A 16,544-nucleotide genomic window follows, 5' to 3' on the forward strand; every position below is an offset into this window, starting at 1 on the left:
AAATCATATGTCTTAGCTGGTTAATTTGTTTTCTTTGGTTCTTCGCTTTCACTTTGTCATGTCTTCCTGGAAAAAAGGCATAAACATTAAGCATATTTTTCCTTTACTTTCGTACGGACTTTGGTGTTAGACAACTACATAAAATTGATAGGATAACTAATATTTCATATTCTTATGATTCTTTCGAATGATTTTTTGAACATAATGGCTGGAAGGAACCTTTGAATACTAAGATAAGATTTAACAAATGAAAACCACCTTATTGTGCGAACTAATTTGTCTTACTCGTCGTGTTAGATCGTGATGACCAAAAATAAAGAAGAGAATACTTAATCATGCTTAGCTGAAATTTCAACAGAAAGAAACAAAGATTAGGTGAAATGAATTTGTCGTTAGATTATTGACAGCACGTATTACAAGTTTGAGTGAGCCCAATACTAAACAAGTCATTGTTATACATAATCAGCTAATTACTCGATAATGATGGTGTGGGTGGGGTTTGCTTGGGCAATGTGAACTCAGAACTGAACATTCAATATGTGAACTTGCCGTCATTTATGCCTTATCTCATTGGCAGAATTGTTTTCCTCAAGTTGCCAATAATATTTTTACTTTCGATCTAATAGGATTCAAAATTCAGTTTCCTTGTATAATCACCACGAGACTAATTTTTACGACTTCACGTTTTTATAAGATGATTAGATTATTGAAACCATATCGTGTTTTCTTTTTGATCGATAGTACCATGTTGTGTTTTCTTTTTGATCAATAGTACGGCAGTACCATGCTGTGTTTTCTTTTCGATTGATACCATGCTCTGTAGCTTGGTGATTTTAGATACATATTTGCTTTCCTTGATTCATAAATTGGATATATATCTGTATGGTTTTGTGTCTCATGCGATTATAGATGTTTGAAGATAGAAGCCTGTTTGCCATATGTTTAGTAAAAATAAAATAAATTGTGAATGTTTCTTGACTTGCCATGATTGGCTATATAGGCATGTTCTAAGAATTATACCCCTGGTGAGAGAAACTGAAGAGCGAAGACTTAATAATTTGTTTAGGTATACTGATAACACCAAATAATATCAAGTGGAAAGATCCATTACCTACGGATTGAAATTAATATGATATTATTTGGCAATGACTTTAGTATATTTCATTTTAAACAAACTAGTTTGATCTGTGGTTATCGAGCGACAGAACTATGTTATGACCAGTTAATGCTTCCTTCCGCTGTAAGACTTACATTCATTTTTGTGCTACTTTCCAGATTTGATGCTTCGAGGAAGCACACGATGTCTCCTACCTCAGCATGGTAAATTTTAATCTCGCCCTTTCTTGGTATTAGGCTAAAAAGTAGGAGCATGGGTCTTCTCTTAGTGAAGTTCCTGCTGGTAATGGAATAAGATGGCTGCCTTACGATAAATATGTGATGTAATTGTTTCAACTGCAATGTAGCCATCCCAATCTTGATGATGCAACGAGAGGACATTACCTCTAATATTTTGCTGCCTTACTATGACATATTTTCTAAACAAGCTCAATTGGACAATTTATTTGTGCAACCCTGCCTTTCTCCAATTGTTTGTTTGACACCAATGTTTAAACAGGATAGTCATTTCATTTTGATAAATCTCAGAGAGGCCTTCATTCAAGTTGCTTTCTGAGCACCTATGTTTTTGTTTATCGCAGAGGTGAAGGAGCTCAATTTGACTGGGAACTTGCTTTTGGAATGGAAAGTAATCTTGATTTTTGTTTGTCATAATCATCTTTATTGCTTGGTTGAGAATGTAAATCTAAGAACATGAAATGAGGTCACATGTATTAGAAAATTATTTAGTTCATGTAAAAGCTAAGATTGTAAAATCTACTCTGTTCATTTGTCTTTTACTTCCGTACCAATTTACACTCGCGTAGTTGTTGTACAAGTTATGCGTTGTAGTTTCATGTCATATTGTAACCATCAAATCATGTTCTTTGTTTCAGGGAGCTCAATCTGAGAAAGGTGCTTATTTGAAATTACCAACTTGAATTGTGTAAGCTCATCTTCTGAAACTGCAAATACTGCACATCAAGTTCTTGATAAAAAGCCTGAAAGAAACAAAATGAGGTAACTGTTCTCTATTACTTTCTTTATATATTTCAAAATTATTAACTGCATTGTGTAACCCGGATGGTTTTAGTGGCATCTTGTTGTCTTGGTTCTTGGTTCCAAAACTAACATGAATGGCTTGCAAACTGATACTAGTTTAGTAGCTTTGTTATGGGTAATTTAGTTATTATTTTGAAGTCTCGAATTATGTGCCAGCTTTATAGGTTTTGTGAAGCCCTTTGGAAATGTCTGTTACTAATACTCCGCGAAAGAAATGGTTATATACATCGTCTAGTATGAGACACTTTTCTTATTGTGATTCATAAATGGTGTAATTTATGAAATGCAATTGTAGTCTATGTTTAGCAGTGCTGGATCTATTTGAAGTGATTAATAAAGAATGTGATGAGACTATGAGTATTTTTCCTCAGCTAGTGCATTCTATCTAGAGAACCATAGTTGATGGTTTGGTTAGAGGAGGCTCCAATTAATGATCTTTAATCCCTGTGGTATGCGAATTATCAATGACCAGCAGTGTAGATATCCTGGAATATGATACTGAACTGTGTGTGGGGTATTTTTAATCTTTGGTGCTTGTTGTTCCATGTTGGATTTGTAGTCTTTTGACCCTTCCAGACAATCTAGAACTAAGAATTTAATTATTCTGCAACTTTCCAACTTAAGTGCCAACTGAATCCATTTTTTTGTAACTTTCTTTGCTGCAGGTGTACCATTACGAAGTGTTGAGTTTGTTCATTTTACCGCATGTGTGTCAAGTGTGGTGGGTTAGTTCAACACCAGGCAGTTTATCATTTTACTGATTCCTTTTTTGTATGATTTTGAATCCAAGTGTAAACTGAATTTAGTTATAAATTGTGTAATGAAAACAGTTAATGATTAATGGAAAAGTGATTTTGAATCTGAGAGTACAGGTAGTACAGGTTTCGTTTCAGTTTCATGGAATTTGGTTTTGATTTGAGATTTAGTCCGATTCATGCCAGACAGCCAATCTGAATCTATTTTTTTTTATATTAAGATTTATATCTGTGACTGATTGGGGTCAGTCATAACTTATTGACTGTTAACACCGGTCGTTGATATAAGATATACATCGACCCGTACAACCACGTCATAGATGAAAAAGACGCTCAAAGAACGACCCTTTCCCAGACTGTCAAAGCAAGTTATTTAACTCGTATTTATGACTTGCTTTGATGGTCGCGAAACTGCTATTTTTCACTAGTGCGAGGATGATCCAAGGCCAATCTTGATTGGTTCTGCATTATCACCGGAAGAGCGAGCGGGACTGATAAGTCTGTTGAAAGAATATTAGGATATCTTTGCTTGGACATACGAAGAGATGCCTGGTCTTGACGAAAAATTGGTCACTCATCATCTGCACATCACTCCTGGCTCCAAAGCTGTCAAATAGTCGCCTAGGCAGTTCAGACACGAAGTTGAGGATCAAATCAAGGTCGAAATTCAGAAACTACTGGCAGCTGGATTTATCAAACCCATTCAGCATCCAACATGGCTGGCTAATGTTGTTCCTGTCAAGAAGAAAAATGGTCAAATCAGATGATGTGTTGATTTCAGGAATCTGAATAAATGTTGTCCGAAGGATGATTTTCCCCTACCCAACATTGATATGCTCGTTGATGCAACCAGTGGTCACGGCATGTTCTCATTCATGGATGGTTACAGCGGATACAACCAGATTAAGATGTACGAACATGACGCCAACAAGACCGCCTTCCGTACTCCTATTGGGAACTTTCACTACACTGTGATGCCCTTTTGATTAAAGAATGCCGGTGCTACCTACCAACGAGCTATGACTGCCATATTCCACGACATGATGCACAAGCAACTGGAAGACTACGTCGATGATGTGGTGGGTGAAGCTGAAGACTCGAGCATCCCACCTTGAAGTTATTAGACAAGTTTTTGAAATATGCAGAGAATACAAATTAAAGATGAATCCTTTAAAGTGTGCTTTTGGTGTTTCCTCCGGAAAGTTTCTAGGATTCCTGGTCACAGCAGAAGGAATCAAAGTCGATCCAGACAAGACGCAAGCTATCACCACCATGCCTACTCCACGCACTGTGAAGGAACTCCAGAGTTTTATGGGCAAGGTAAACTATATTCGACGCTTCATTCCTGGATTGGCTCAACTCATTACTTCGTTCACCCCTCTACTGAAGAAAGGAGCAAGTTTTACATGGACAGTCGTCCAACAGGAAGCATTCCAGAAAATATAGCAGATACTATTATCACCTGCTGTCATAAAATCTCCGGTGAAAGGACGACCACTGATAATTTACACAGCTTCCAGTGATGTCGCTATCGGAGCACTTCTCGCTCAAGAAGACGAAGAGGGTATCGAACGACCGATCTACTACTTCAGCCGTACAATAAGAGACGCCCAACTCCGATACCCAAAAGCCGAGAGAGCATGTCTAGCCTTGGTGCATGCAATCCAGAAATTCAGGCACTACTTGCTATCCAACAGAGTCGTGCTTGTCTCCAAAGCCGATCCTATAAAGTTTTTGCTATCAAAGCCAGCCTTGATGGGAAGACCAGCAAAGTGGCTACTTCAGATGTCATAATTTGACATAGCTTGTGTACCACCCAAAGCAATCAAGGGTCAAGCAGTTTCAGACTTGCTCGCTGCTTTTCCAGGGGAAGATGCAACAGTGTTACATGAAGATATTCCCGGTGAGTTTCCAGAGGTCTTGATTATCGAGGGAGAAACGTGGCTCTTATACTTTGACGGATATGCCACCCTTAGCAACGACACTGGAGGAGCGGGCGTGGTGCTGGTATCTCCATCTGGCGAAGTCTTCTCACATTCGTTCAAGTTGTATTTCCATTGTACCAACAATTCAGCAGAATATGATGCTTTCTTACTAGGTTTGTCCCTGGCCAGGCAACCGGGAGCGACACACCTTGAGATAAGAGGAGATTCAAAACTATTGGTCAACCAAATGAATGTAACATACTCTCTTAAAGAAATCATGCTCTCCCCATTCAGAGCCGAAGCCCAGCGGATATTAAATTATTTTGCTGATGCAACAATCGTCCACACTGGACGGACCAACAACATGCATGCTGACTGCCTAGCAACTCTCGCTTCCAAGATGCATTCGAAGGAGCAGAGAAAACAATCACGATACAGAGGCGATCTGTTTCTTCTACCTGGCTTGCTCAAGTTGAAGATATTCAAGCAGACGATTGGCGAGCCCCTATTATCCACGAACTGAGCAGTTTTCTTTCAGAGGGGAAAGTCAGTCTAAAGGAATTAAAGAATTATTTCATGCTTCATGGAGCGCTATACTACCGAAATCCTGATGGGTCTTTATGACGATGCCTTGGAAACGATAAAGCAGGCGAACAACTCAAACGCATATATGAAGAAATCTGCGGACAGACATCAGTAGTAACACTTTACAGAAATCTTCAAAGGATGGGATACTACTGGCCTTCCATGGAGGCCCAATCAAGAAATCTGCAAAGATCTTGTCCTAATTATCAGACGCCTCCTCATCACTTAGAAGCTCTGACAGTCCATCACACCGAGGACTGTAGGGAGCCTTACATCAAGTACCTACGGTACAATGAACTTCCGCTGGAGAAAAGGGAGACAATCAAACTCATCCATAGAGCCAAAAGATTCGTTTTCCTTGACGGAATCTTATACAGTAAAAGTTTTGGTGGGAATTTACTGAGATGCTTAGCTGAGCATGAAATCCCAACGATTCTAAAAGAAATGCACGATGGAGAACATCAAGGCAAAAAGAAATTATTTCTCCAGATTTATGAGAAATATTATTGGCCAACCATGGAAGACGACGCAGCTGCGTACGTTCATAGGTGTCATCAATGCCAAATCCATGGTAATCTCATTCACACTCCTTGTCTCCCGTTGAATTCTGTAAATAGTCCATGGCCTTTCTACAGCTGGGGACTGGATATCATAGGGAAAATCAATCTTGCGTCTTCGAAGCAGCATGAGTACATCATCACTGCAACTGAGTATTTTACCAAGTGGGTTGAAGTTATCCCTCTTCGAAGCACCAATGGAGTCACGATCGCAGCCTTCATCAAGGAACACATAATATGCAGGTTCGGTGTTCCTAAACACATTGTCACTAATAATGGAACTCCTTTCGCCAACAAACACGTGACATAATTGCTCGAGGAATACAGAATCAAACAAGTCTTCTCCACACCATACTATCCCCAGGGAAACGGACAAGCAGAGAGTACTAACAAGACTTTGATCTGAATTCCCAGCCGGACAATTCATGATAATCCTCGTACGTGTCATGAACAATTTCCTATGGATTTATGGGCCTACCGGACCGCACCAAGGAGTTCGATCGGAACTTCACCATACTCTCTCGTCAATGGAGCTGACGCCATACTCCCAGCGGAAATCAAGATTCCTTCAGCAAGGATCGCCACATCCAGTTGGAGTGCAGTGGGATGAAGCAGAAGTGTCTAACTCAAGGATCGCTGAACTGGACATGCTTGATTCAAGGAGGGATAAAATAGAAAAATATGTGGAAGCGTACAAACAAAGGATCTCCAGAGCTTACAACAAAATGGTAAGACCTCGAACATTCCAAGTAGGAGATTTGGTGCTAAAGACAGCAAAACACATTCAACAAGATATGTCTGCTCCTAAGTTCTCTCCGAAATGGGAAGGAACATATGTCATCATCAAGGCAGTGTCCAGTGGATATTACAAGATCCTATCTATTGATGGAGGAGTGTAAGGAAATATCATCAATGGTAAATGGCTCAAAGCATATTATGCCTGATCCATCGAAAATCCTTACCTTTTCATCATTTCAAGCATTTATCAAAATGTAATTTATATTCCTCCAAAGAGTATGCAAAATGCTCCTTTGTTCATTAAACATTTCATAAATGAGCAAAATTCTTTCATACCATGATCAATTATTCTGCCTAAAGAAAAGCCTAAACCTATTCGAAAACAACAATCATAAATGCTCACTCAGAGTAAACCATCCAGCAGAGATTAATTTTTATAGACAGCCATGTCAAGCTTCTTTTAAAAGTTTTGGGTCTCCACCTTCAAGTCCTAGACAGCTTTCTAAACTCTTGCCGATTCCAAGGCGAGTGCCTTCTCCTCTTCCAAGAAAGCAGTTGTGGTAGAAATTGCATTAGCAGTAGACGCTTCCCTGTCGATTTTGATCATCTCGAGTCGACGGCGGAGCCAAATCACGTTGAACCGCAGGGTCTCGCAATTCGAGATCATATCATCCCACCTATGATGTTCATGATTCTTGACATCTCGCAGATTCATCTCGTTCATCTCTTTGATGATCGGTAACAATCCGGCCACCGTAGTCAGAAGGGTTGGAGAAAGCCTCTCCATATTTCCGTCGTAGAAATATGCCCGTACCGTCTCTAAATTTTAGTGTACAGAGGTGTGTGACATTTGGGAATGACGAATCCACCGACGATCTCATTATTTGGGCTAGTATTAATCATGGGAGCTTCAAATGGGAATCCAGTTGTTGGATATTCATGAACATGAGCTCTAATCACAGCCTGCGCGAATCATTTGAGTCTTCGTCAATACGGTTACTGCTATCTTCAACCACGACCACGGACTCCCCGTTCCTCCTCTTTCCAACATCAACAACAACGTGTACATCAACCTGTGGTAAAGAAGTTTGCAATTTCAGATAAAGATTGGATAAACCGTTGAGTAGAACTTCAATCAAGAAGTCATACACTCCAAGATGTGCCGGCTTCAGTATGAGCTGATCTATACCGAACAGGGGCTCCAACAGTCCGCTTGGGTCTCGAATTATGGGAAGAAGACGGATTCTTCTGATTATCCTGCAACAAATTATTTTCCTATGATCAATAACTCTGATCAAATGGAGATGAAGAAAATATACAACTTACTGACACGGACGCTTCCACTTCATGCTTCGACTGAGGTTCGTTTCTAGAAGACATACTACTGCTGGACATAGCGACGAAAGATATGATAATCAAAATTTTCTATGTGCGATGAAACTAACTCAGGAACGGAAGAATTATTTGCGTAAATGCTAAACCCTAAGTCTTGGAGATATATATGAGATACGTTGGGTGATTATCTTCTGTGAATAGTCAATTCAGTTGCGAGTTTTACTGAAACCCTAAGTTTCAAACAAGATCAATACTAGAGAAGCGGAGGAAAATAACGTACTGGGGACTGACCAAAGATGGATATAGTCACACGACCTTGTGTATGTCGCATATTTTCTCAGCATATGCGGAGTATCCTAGTATTTTGCAGATGGAAACCGCCAAGGAAAATCTAAAAGGATCATGATGGGTTTTGGCGCATGAGCATTGGCTCATTATGTTTGATTCAATCAAGAAGAACCAACATTATTAAAAGGATTTTTTATTCAAAAGGAAAATATTAATATTGAAGTGAAGTTATTCAAATAAAGAAGATGTCTACTACGAAGGCTAAGAAAACATTCAAATGTTTAAGTAAGATCAGGAGTAAATCTACTCGTCAGATTCATCCTAGTTGTCAGATTTATCAGATTCATCATCAGTGTCCTTCTCAGAATCCTCTTCTTCGTCGGAGTCACTATCAGGGTCATTGATGAAGTCTGGATGGATATTAGGATCGTCCGAGTCCGAGTCCTCTTCCGCTTTATCCTCGACTCGTTTCGCAATCTCTCTGAGCTCTCTGGCACGACGATCTGGCTTAATCTTGTGATCCCGTGGCACCCACACTGGTTCATCTTCTGAAGCATCAGAGTCGGAAGGTACACCGTCAGCAAATCGACTTCTTTCCTCAGCCGCTAGTATTATGCGCTGGATTCGATCCTTTCTACGCCGACGATCGTCCGCCTCATCATCCTCAGCTTTTCTCTTCATAAGCTCAGCATAAGTGACTCTCCGGTCATTAAGGGGTATGTCAGGATTTGCCCCCTCAACATGATTTGTCTTAGTTTTCAATTTGGCTGCAGAAGCTTTGAAATCCTCGTCAGAGGAGATGGAGGAATAACTATAATCATAATCGCTGCTACTGGAAGTCACCATTTTCTGGAACCAGGAGCATAAAATTATGGACATGCTGATAATAAATCCACTACAAAAATGGTAACTCTTAACTCTTACATTTTCACGATTTCAGTAGTGATTGTCGTGCAAGAGTTAGCACTCCAAGATTATTTCGTTCTTTGAAACCTGCAATAACGAACAAAACCTTATCATAAGATTGAAACTGGTTTTTCATAAAATCATGAACATAATTTTCATAGTAAACATCCACAACTGGACTATGAAATTTACACACGGACAATATTTCATCATAAATAAATTATCTAATTGCAAGGGTTACTCAAAACCCGTGTTTTGATTTTACAAAAACAATGAAAAACCGTGATTAACTCACGTAAAATAAATATATCCTTTTGAAGCTCCACGTTTAGCATATAAAAAAAAATCTTTTTTCCTTCGTGTGAGCATTTTTCTTTGAAACGAAGGTTTATTTCGGTTTTGTGAAAAATTCACACCTTTCAAATAAAGTTTTGGTTCCCATAAAAGCTCATAAAAAAATTTTTATCACTGGACACGGGTCTATTTCAAAAGAAAAATCTCTCTCAAGATTAGGGATTATTTCTAGTTTCTTAAACTAACGATCGAACGAACATACGTTTTCTAAACAATAAGGGTTTTCAACAAAACTCACACTCATATACACATGTATAGAATTTTAACATAATCAAAGCATGAAAAATTCATGAAATCAGCAAGCAAAATAAAATAAAATATTACCTGGTTGGTGCCGGCCGAAATATGGTCGGACGGTCGTCGGATGTCGCCGGTGATCAACAACTCCAGCAATTTTCTCCGCTCTCCTCAAAACTCAGGCATGAAGGTGATGAAGGGAGGAGGTGGTGGTCGGTCGTGGGAGGGAAATAAAATAAAATTGGATTAATTCCTTTTTATATCAATTTTATTTCCAAAACCTAATTCCACAAGGATTTCCTTATTCGGGTCCGGCCCGTGAATCCTGAACCAACCAAGGTTCCATCATCAAATCAGCGGTTCTACACCAACTTATGCTCGTTGGATTACGCTCTATCAGGACACTGGGGTTTTCGTTCAAGCCATGGTTTTCTCATTCAGACATAAATCCGGTAACGTCTTATCTTACGACTAAGTTCAATTACTTGTTTTTGTTTGTAACTGGAAAATCACCATTCAGTGCTGACTGATGAACATGATTGTACCTCACTAAGCAGGGGACTTAATGTAGATGGTGGATTTTCAACAAGGGTTAAAATCGTAAAACCATAATTGTAGCACTCCTGATCCAGCAATCAGATGAGTGTGAGTCTCATGTCTCTCGTCGAAAGCATGAAAGCTCATGCCACAAAATCTCTGACTGAGAATGTTGTCTCTCAGAGTATATGTAGATGTGTAGTTTCTCAGCTGAGGCAACGACACATCTCATAAATACTGAGCAATATCAATAATTATTTCTATATATAATCGAAAGATTGGACGGCTCCTAGACAGCTTGCCAGCTAGTATAGAGCAATAACGTCTTCAGGATGCAACAAGGTTTTCTCTGACTATATAAAGTAAATATGACGTTTCAACAAGCTCATATCTCTCAATTCTCAGATAATTAATGCTCCAAGACAGCATGCCTGCTAGTATAGAGCCATCAGTTAATTATCTCTAATCGTTAACTGAATATTCAACAATATTCTACGATCCTTCGTAATATTTCGTCACTTCAATTTGTGGTTCTTCCCAGAAGAATTCCATGGGTTAGTGGTAAATATTTGACGTACGCGCATCCGAGCAGCTCTCGAGTAAGCCCCGACCAAAATGGTGCAAGTGTACTCAGCAATAATGGACAAAGGAGTACCTGAATGCACAAACGAGCATTCCAAAACACGAAGGAACGATGAACCTACGCAAAATTGGAAGAAAATAATAAATAATAAAATATTAATCGAGGCGCTGGGGGACTGGGCCCACCGGCCGGCCGGTCGTGCCGTGGCCAGTCCCACGCCAATTTTATATTTTATCATATTGTTATTATTTTCCCTGATCTCATGAAAATCCCTTCATTTGAGCAAATCTCCTTCGTCTCAAGGAAACTCCCCAGTCTCATGGTGTTTCCTCGTATCAAAGAAATAATAATAAATTAGGAAAGATGTCATGGGACCGGGCTCACTAGCCGTCCGGCCATGCCCTAGCCGTGGCCGGTCCCACACCTCATGACTCCTTATTATTTTATTATTATTTCCCTCATCCCATGAAAATTCCTTGAATTCATGAAATTTCCCTCAAGTCATGAAAATCATGTAAAATTAGGGAAACTCGTGGGACCGGGCCCTAGCCGTCCGGTCATGCCCTAGCCGGTCCCACACGCCCTTTATTTTATTATTATTATTTTTTATGTTTCCCTCATCTCATGGAAACTCCCTGATTTCAACAAATTCCTTGGTTTCAACAAACCTCTTGATTTCATGATATTTTCCTAAAATCATGAAAAATATTATAAAATTGGGAAAAGTGCCTTGGGACGAGCTCTTGGCCGGCCGCACACTTCATGACTCCCTATTTTATTATTATTATTTCCACAATCTCATGGAAATTCCTTAACTTCATGAAATTCCTCAGTTTCATGATATTTCCCTCACATCAGGTAAAATACATAAAGTTGCATAAAATTGGGAAAGGTGCTGCGGGACCGAGCTTGCTAGCTTGCCGGTAATGCCATAGCCGTGCCGGTACCACACCTTGCAATTCCCTATTTTATTAATTATTTTTCATCATCTCATGAAGATTCCCCAGTTTCAACAAAACCCTGAATCCTTCATATTTTCTCAAAATGTTGCTCAAACGTGCATCGGAAAATATCGAAACTCTCATGACTGAGACACGGACATTATGGTGACACGGGCATGTCTCCTTGACCGACCAAGGCTGGACCTGAGGCTTACAAAGAGCCGGTCCTACGTGTTTTAACAATTTTGACCTAATTTGCTCAATTGCTCATATTGGGTCCAAACTCTTCCCAAACAACTTGGAGTTTGCTCAAACGACCATCAGCTGGTCCCATTATCACCAAGGGCCGGTCTCATTCCCCCTTGGTCGATCCCTCATCTCTCCATAATCAGGTTTTACTACCTGACGCTCACACGAGCACTATTTTAATAAATGATTAAACCAGCATTTAATCATCTTTTCACCAACTGATCTTCAGGAGACTTTGGTATTTTGCTCACTTGAGCATCTGGGAGCTACACGGTCTATTCATCATCCCATGTAGTCGATCCCTCCTTCATATCATGAACGGTTTTCAATAAATCATCAATTAATCATCAATTCAACAATTGATCAAAATTAGAGTTTCAAATCCAGAGCTCTGCAAAAAAACATAATTCTGAGCAGATTCAAACATTAACAATTTTACGTTGATCCCGTGGTCAAAATTTTAATAATTATGCTCGGGTCAGATGCAAACATCTTAAATCAACATTTGCTCAGACGAGCAACATCTGCTCACACCAAAGAATATTGGTTCAATTATTAATATACAACAATTCATCAAATGCGCAACATTCGCTCAAATGGACAATATTTGTTCGCGCTGAAGAATGTTGGTTCAACTATCAATATTCAATAATTCATCAGATGAGCAACATTTGCTCAGATGAGCAATATTTGTTCAGACTAGCAATATTTGCTCAGACTAAGGAATATTGGTTCGACTATCAATATTCAACGATTCAGCAATACAGTTTGCTCAGGTTATCAACATTTATTCGACAATGATATTTTCTGTCTCAGCAGACATGTTCGATTCATGGGTCTCAGAACATTTTCAAATTATGTTCGACTCAGCAATACAAGGACTCATAGTCCCATAAAGTCAACAACTGACTAACTAAATACACGTTTGTCTTGCAGACTCCACATTCATGAGATATCAATCGTGTCACATGAGGGGATATTCACTAGGGTTCTGGTCTGGCGGTCTACGGCACGTGTGTTCATACACACAATGAGAATGTGAGCAAGTAGTGCAATCAGTTGGAGGAGTTAGCAAAGTAGTGGGTGGAAAGTTAACCAAGTCTCCGCACGATGAGCAACTGGTTTCAACATGATTTTCCACTTACCCACTCTTTGACTCCAGCAACTGTTACACTTCACAGGATCATGGTGTTTTCAATTCAGCAATATAAAAGGCTTCTGAATCATGATTGAAACATATAAGAATTTCTCGAAAAGTTCACACAGACAATCTTTCGTCTACACGAACTCATCGTCTGAGCAATCACTCTCAACCGAGTAAATTCAATCATTCAGAACCTTCTTACGCAAAATACGCAACACACCTACAATCTCCATCACCATTGATCTCACACATTTCTCAGCTTCCCTCCTACAGATCATCCCATCCTCTCTTGTGACTGAATTGACTCTGGAACGGCCATTGTCTTAGTTTAGGCCGGAGTCCTATTGATTGATCTCTCAAACTTAAAGCACCCCCTTCTTGCAGTGTATCTGTGTGAGGTTGAGCATTTGCTCGGTTCAAGGAGTCTCCACACGATCATCTCCTCAATTCCGTAAAAACCAGCAAATCGTTTTTCCCCATCTACACAAAGACCCATTGTTTTCTCCCACTCGGCTTCTACTTTTCATCTTCACAGCACCTCGTCCTCTTTTCTTCACTGCCAAACTTTGTCCATCGTCATCACTATTCTTTCTCCATTGATATTCACTACTACCAACTCCAGTAACTTACTTCCATCAATATCAACCTCATTATCTGCCATTATTGGCTTACTGCCATCATCCATCTCTGTATTTTTCATCTTGAGCTGAATTCTATCGTAATCACATCTCCAAGTGATCCATCCCGATCAACTACATCATCAGTTTATATACTCCTCCGACTTGCTCCTCTTCTCGGTTTCTCATTATCTCTGCCAGTCACTGATCATAGCTACCATACTCGAGCTCCATAATCTTCCCAGTCAGTTTCATATATCAATAAAAGCAGCAATCTCGGTCAACAGATCCATACTTGATGACCCATCACCTGTATCTACATCACTGGCAGTTCACCATCACCATCGAGTTTTGACTACAACCTGAGCAGCAACTCAACTTCCTTTTGCTGGCTTTTTTTTCTTCTTTTCCTATTTTTGGCAATAAACAACTCGAACCTATTCCAGCTTCTTCTTTCTCTGCCAACTGCCAACGCTCCCTGTGTCTCTCGTTGTACCTTAAACTTCATGTGATTCTCGAATTCTCCAGACCGTAAACAACCATCGAGCAATGATACAGAAACCCACCATGCCATCAATCTTCATCTTCTCCATATCCATTTTAAGCACGACTCAAGTATTCTATCCCGGCAAGTCTTCTCATAAACTCGTTACTATTACTGCCAGCATTCTTGTCGACTGCAATATTTCCCCACTGCTAACAACGTCAATGGAAGTCTCTTCCATCGTTACATACACCACTGCCAACACCTACAACATCATATTTCATGTCCTCCATCTTCACAGGAAACTCCATCAACAATGGCAGAAAGCCATTCTCTGTCGGGCTCTCCATCTATGATTTGAACCATTAACAGCTTCCTCTATCGATCACCGATCAACACAGCAGTAAGAATTGATGTTTGTATTCCTGTAAAGAGGATAAAGTGCCCCGATAAATACGCCTGGTCCCTATATTAGTTCAGTATAATTGTCAGTCTTGTGAGACTGACAATTCAATTCGTTTTCACGGCTGCCCTGGTAATTTAAGCGGATGCCTTTAACAATTCTGTAGGTTCTCTACTTCCCAACAACTTCGGCTTGCTTCAAATGCTTATAGATTGTTCATACGACGTCGGATTGACTCCATTCTTTCGTTGATGGCTTCGTATTTTCGTCCTCTTCACGATGATTTCAAGAGCTCCTCGATTTGGATGAGTTCCACTTGGTCTTTGGCCCTTCTCCACTTTCGACTAACTTCTTTTATTGCACAATTAAGTGCCAATTCCCTTCTTTTTGATGATTCACCTAGCAAAAAATAAATAGAGAAAAACAAATGTAATATACAATAATTTTCTAGAATATAAGCAATTACTAGCATGGATTCGACACTAAATATATGCAAACTATGCACTTAACACTCATCTAGTAGATTTAAGATACAAGCATCCCCTATAAATTCCACATCCACACACCCCACAAAAATATAGCAATAAGTACAAGTTCATTTAATAACTCTCCCCCATTTGATGATATTCCGAAGAGAACAACATGAGTGGCCTTACTTTTGTGAAAAAGAAGGATTTTGTCGGACATTAAAAAATCACATGGATTTGTATCCCGAACATCGACTTAAATTAATCTCAACGCCAATTACGACCAAAGAGATAATTTTAATCGGTATGACTCAACATAAGAAAATCTTACGGAATATATAGTGTAGTAATAACACGAAAGTGTGATCACGAGTAGATCAAAACTGCGAAAATTTCTCAAAAAGTTTGTTCTATTTTCAATTTACAAAAAACAGAATAGATATAACTTCTGGGTATATATGAGATATCAGTTCAATTTACAAAAAGTAAATGACACGTATATCTCATAAGACTTTGCAATATATTAAAACCAATAATGATTATGAAAAAGCGGGGGTCTAACAACCACACCCAATATTTTGCTTAGCAATCTGTATGGACAAACTCCAATTTACTTTCTAGGGAATCAACTAGACAGTCAGACTCAATCTAGATAAAAAGTATATCAAAGAGTTTATATCTCAATCTCTCGATGTGATCTATACTCAAGCAAATAGAAATCTGCGAGTCTTTATCAAAGAGAGATAACTTGGATGGTACCAAAGACCAATATCCAAGTGTCAATCAATTTAAATCAACAACCAAAAGGTCGGATATTCTAATTGATTGAACAACGCACAACCTGTATTATTTCAACTATATAAACAAATATAATGCGAAAAATAAATAATACAGACACCAAAATTTTGTTAACGAGGAAACCGCAAATGAAGAAAAACCCCGGGACCTAGTCCAGATTGAACACACACTGTATTAAGCCGCTACAGACACTAGCTTACTCCAAACTAACTTCGATCTGGACTGTAGTTGAACCCCAACCAATCTCACACTGATCTAAGGTAATTTATGCTCCTACGTCTCTGATCCCAGCAGGATGCTACGTACTTGATTTCCTTAGTTGATCTCACCCACAACTAAGAGTTGCTACGACCCAAAGTCGAAGACTTTAATAAACAAATCTGTATCACACAGAAAAGTCTATGATAATAGATAAATCCGTCTCCCACGAATATACCTACGAGTTTTGTTCCGTCTTTTGATAAATCAAGGTGAACAAGAACCA

The 16,544-nt window shown here is 39.3% G+C and overlaps 1 protein-coding gene across 1 annotated transcript; it reads right to left on the bottom strand.

The window, feature by feature from the left end:
• Window positions 1-8,661: 8,661 nt before the first annotated feature.
• On the bottom strand, window positions 8,662-9,186 carry LOC113305617 (ribosomal L1 domain-containing protein CG13096-like). Its single transcript, XM_026554634.1, has one exon. The coding sequence runs from the start codon at window positions 9,184-9,186 to the stop codon at window positions 8,662-8,664; it is 525 nt and encodes a 174-aa protein (XP_026410419.1).
• Window positions 9,187-16,544: the final 7,358 nt, after the last annotated feature.

This window comes from Papaver somniferum, chromosome 8 (genome assembly GCF_003573695.1).
Source record: "Papaver somniferum cultivar HN1 chromosome 8, ASM357369v1, whole genome shotgun sequence".
Lineage (NCBI taxonomy): Eukaryota > Viridiplantae > Streptophyta > Magnoliopsida > Ranunculales > Papaveraceae > Papaver > Papaver somniferum.